The sequence below is a fragment of the Adiantum capillus-veneris genome, chromosome 7 (assembly GCF_014529385.1).
Source record: "Adiantum capillus-veneris isolate H3 chromosome 7, ASM1452938v2, whole genome shotgun sequence".
NCBI lineage: Eukaryota > Viridiplantae > Streptophyta > Polypodiopsida > Polypodiales > Pteridaceae > Adiantum > Adiantum capillus-veneris.
This window is the reverse complement of record NC_140937.1, coordinates 155443782-155448068: the sequence shown is the minus strand read 5'-3', so window position 1 is coordinate 155448068 and position 4287 is coordinate 155443782. Positions and strand designations below refer to the sequence as shown.

Sequence of the window (4287 nt, the reverse complement as noted above, 5' to 3'; positions counted from 1 at the left end):
AGGACGGACATGTGTGACAAAGGTCTTAGTCTTTTTTACTAAAATAATCTAAACTAACATAATATGGCGAAAAGGGGAGCCCTTTAGATGTGTCTAAATCTGGTTGGTGTGTGTGTGTGTGTGTGTGAGAGAGAGAGAGAGAGAGAGAGAGAGAGAGAGGCCACTCGTACTAGTTTATATATATGGCTCGGTGAAAACAGTGTATGCTTGGAAGGAAGAGAGACTCCAAGGCTCAAGCCTTTTGTGGTATGTAGTACCAGGTGGGGTGGTGATGGACACGCACGGGTTCTTGTAGAGAGAGATGATAAAAGAGCCTGCCTCAGGCCTGCGTGCTGGATGAGAGATATGTCGCATTTTGCAGGTCAATGTTCGAGGCAGGCATGACAAGGCCATTTCTATGTCTGCTTCCGCCCATCTCTCTCTACCTTCTCTCTCTGCATGCATCCCTTTCTCTCTTGTGAGTCTTGTCTGCCAATTCAGCCAGTAGAAAACTACATAAACTCTCTCTCTCTCTCTCTCTCTCTCTCTCTCTCTCTCTGTGCAGAGCAATGGGGAAGCAAGAATTAGAGACGATGCCTGCAGAGCAAGAGGAAGCTGACATAATAACTGCTCGAAGGGATTGGTACCGCAGGCTTCTACAAGCAATTGCCTTCTCGCGGCGGCGATTAGGCTACCTCAGGCTTCCAAAGAGCAGCTCCAAAGGCAGTACAAGAAAGCGCAGCAGCAGAATTAGAGTGGCAAGGCTTGGCAACAGGCCGCGACCGGTGTTCAGACTGAGGACCGCCGCGTCTCGGTTGCGGTGGCGCTGGCTCTCGCCACTCTCGCTCTTGGCCAAGCTCCGTGATGCCTACGTCAATCTTATGCTCTCTGCATCCGCGAAGCTGACCTCGTCCTCGGAAGGGCTTGCATTCGGGGTTCCCTATCCCTCCCACCCCTTCCTTTACTCTGCTTCTTCCGGCCATCACTATCCCTCTGAGCTTGTAAAGCATCATGACAAGCTCTTGATGGACCTCTACATGGCTATGGCACAACACCAATTCTTGTGCCCCACCCCCTCCTCCTGTTGAGCTTTCAAATCTCCAAGCTCAAGTGGGCTGCATTCATACTTTGTATACAATACACAGCATCAACACCATCAGTGGTTCATCGAGCGATCTTGCATCGGCCATGCGGCCACGGCGATTCGCCGTGCAGCCTCTCTCCCTGTATCTCTTTGGTTGTCCACCACCTTCAGCAACTGTCAAGGTGTGGGTGTATGTGGGTATATATAGTGCCAAAAGGTATGGTTGAGCAAGCAAAGGTTGCCCATGCATCCACATCCAGCTTGTCTATGTCAAAATATTTCCCTCTTGTGGCAAATCTTTGTGCTTTGTTGGTTTTTAACTTCTTCATGAGAAGATTTTCTTCATGGTGGTCCACGGAAAATCTTTGCAACATTAATCAAGCAGGTAGCCATCAAACATATTCCCTTTTCTATCATAAGTTTAATTAGTTTACGAGCTTTCGATCTTGATTTCTAGAAGAAAGAAAATTTTAATCGCTTGCAGGTAAGTCTAAGTGTGTGTGTGTCTGTGTGTGTGTTTGGGGGGACGGATGGACACACACACACACACACACACACACACACACACACACACACGTTCCTTGAGCTTCTTCTCCATCTCCAAGCTATGTGTATTCTTGTAACTCTTAACTTCAACAATTTGTATTAGAGTACGATCGCGTCCTCCTATGTATAGTCACCAACATTGCTCACTTTCTCTGATTTTGGTGTGCTTTGGTGAGTATCAATAGGTTGATATATACTTTGAGAGAGCTCAAAATTTTGATTCGGGCTCGTTTTGGCCTACGCTACAAATACTACATAGGAATTTTTTTAATTTTGTGGAGAATTTTTCCACTGTATTTTTATGCATAACAGGCCTTCGACAACCTACTATGGTTTGTGCTATATAACACATACAATTTTTCTTTACTTTGTACTCAGTTTGGGTATTTTCTATATTAAGTTCAATCTTTCACCATGGCTATGAACAAGGATGTTTTCAAGATGTGTTTTGCTAATGACAAATTAGATGGAGATAACTATCCATCGTGGGGTTACATGATGCATTATGGATTTATATCCAAGGGTATATAGAATATCGTTAAAGGTTATGATGTATACCTTGGTTTTGTGGAGGATGTTGTAGATTCTAGCAGTTTTACTCCTACTGCTACTATTGTTTTACCTATAGCTAAAGAGGTTTATAAGGATAGTAGAGATATGCTTGTGCATGTATTGATTGTGTTTTTAAATCAAATGCACTATTACTCTTTACCTTTATTCATTCAAAATAGCAAAACAAGCTTGAAACATTCTAGCATGTCTGTATACAGGTTCCAAATGAGGCAAAAATTTATTTTTATGCAAATAGCTGGAATCAAAGGTCATAGGTGAGGAAGATGAGATGGAACTTTTTCTTGTTGAAATCAAAGATATAAATGAGCAACTCATTACTCTAGGTGAAGTCATTCCTGACCATTCACTTGTTTAAACTGTCCTCAATGCATCACTAGATTCGTATGAGACTTTTGCTTCTACTTTGAGGCTTGTTGCACATGGCAATGATAATGCTACTAAGTTGATGCTTTGGTCACTTTACTATTACAAAAGAGTATGTCAAGAAAAAAAAGGTTGTGTGACATTTTGTTGATCAGGCTTTTGTTGTTGCACAAAAAAGAGGTAGCAATAATAATCATTACTACTTCCAATTTTCCTTCTTTAGGTAGCAAAACATATGTGATAAATATCTCCCATAACGGCAATGCATTTGGTAGATCTTTTGAAAGAGGAAGAAAAAGTTCCATTGCAACTATTGCAGAGTTGCTGACCAGAAATATCATAAACTAAAGACTAAAGAGACACATAAGAGAGAGAGAGAGTGAATCCTCTTCAAATGTATCCATTGCATAATTTGTAAATTTTATTATTGATGCAGAATGGGATTTTTGTGCATAGTGTCAATCCATGATACATGCATGATTGAGGTACAAATTCACATCTATGATATTTTGACAGTGGTGCTATAAAGCACATTACATCTCATTGTGACTTGTTCACTCTTGATGTGTCCCCACTGAAAATATTGTCACTTGCACCAACATTACCTCTTATCTAGTTCATAGAGTTAAAACAGTTGTACTCATCCTAGATGACATAGGATCAAGAAGAAACTCTTTTTTGGTTTTGCATTAACAAGAATTTTCCTTATTGTGAATTTTATAGATGACATATGTATTGTTCACAATCTTAGTTCAGATGGTACTCTTGAGGCGTGAGGTACCTTGTCTCATAGGCTATACAAGCTCAATTTTGATGATGACTGTGCAGAAATTTGAAAATATAGTTATGAATATTATTGAAGCTGTTTTAGATACTAAACTATGGTATGTGTATTTTGGACATCTGAATTTTGCTAATTTGATGCATTTGTAAAAATTTGATATGGTTATCTCATTACGTCCTTTGAAGGAACCATCTAAGCATGCTTGTGAATACTGTATTTTGAAAAAAAAAAACATTCTAGGTTTTATGAAAGATGATTCATTGTGGACTACTTACAAATTCTAGCTTGTTCATAGTGATGTTTGTGACACAAGTCACTCTCCTTCTTTTGATAGTCATTTGTACTTTGTGACTTTCATTTAGTAATTATTAAGGGCCTACATGGGTATACCCATTTATGGCTAAGGCCAAAGTATTTATGTACTTCAAATACTTTTGATTGTAGTAAATCAGATGCATTTTTATTTAGTCGTTCTCGTTCAGATTCTTATCATGCGTCTTGTGTATCAGATTGTTATGCTTTGATTGTGTGAAATATGTGAGACAAGGAGGAACCTCTTACGTTTGATGAAACACAAAATTAGAAAAATTGAATTACTGTTATGCAAGATGATTCTGATAAAGTTGTGAAAAACAAGACTTGGTCTTTATGTGACTTGCTTCCTAGCAAGAAGGTCATTGGTACAAAGTAGATTTATAAGCTACAACGTAAGTCAGATAGTAGTATTAATCGCTACAAGGCAAGGCTTGTTGCAAAAGGTTATACTCAGCAAAATGACATTTATTATGAATTTCTTTTGCTTTAACTTGTCGTATGTCTACTGTTCATTTCATTTGTTTATTGGCTTCTTATTTTGGATGGGATATACATTGGTCGGACATTAAAACTGCTTTCTTGAATGGTGAGTTGTATAAACAAGTATATGCAATGCACCCCTGAGGTTTTATCAAGAAAGAAC

The 4287-nt window shown here is 39.2% G+C and overlaps 1 protein-coding gene across 1 annotated transcript; it reads left to right on the top strand.

Annotated features, from left to right (window-relative positions):
- Positions 1-228: 228 nt before the first annotated feature.
- On the top strand, positions 229-1406 carry LOC147454875 (uncharacterized). Its single transcript, XM_086516693.1, has one exon. It carries the CDS (start codon positions 549-551, stop codon positions 1065-1067), a length of 519 nt encoding a protein of 172 aa, XP_086372819.1. The 5' UTR covers positions 229-548; the 3' UTR covers positions 1068-1406.
- The last annotated feature ends 2881 nt before the right edge of the window (positions 1407-4287 follow it).

Excerpts from the sequence above, each read along its gene's own strand:
- LOC147454875 (XM_086516693.1), top strand. The coding sequence starts at position 549 with ATGGGGAAGCAAGAATTAGAGACGATGCCTGCAGAGCAAGAGGAAGCT.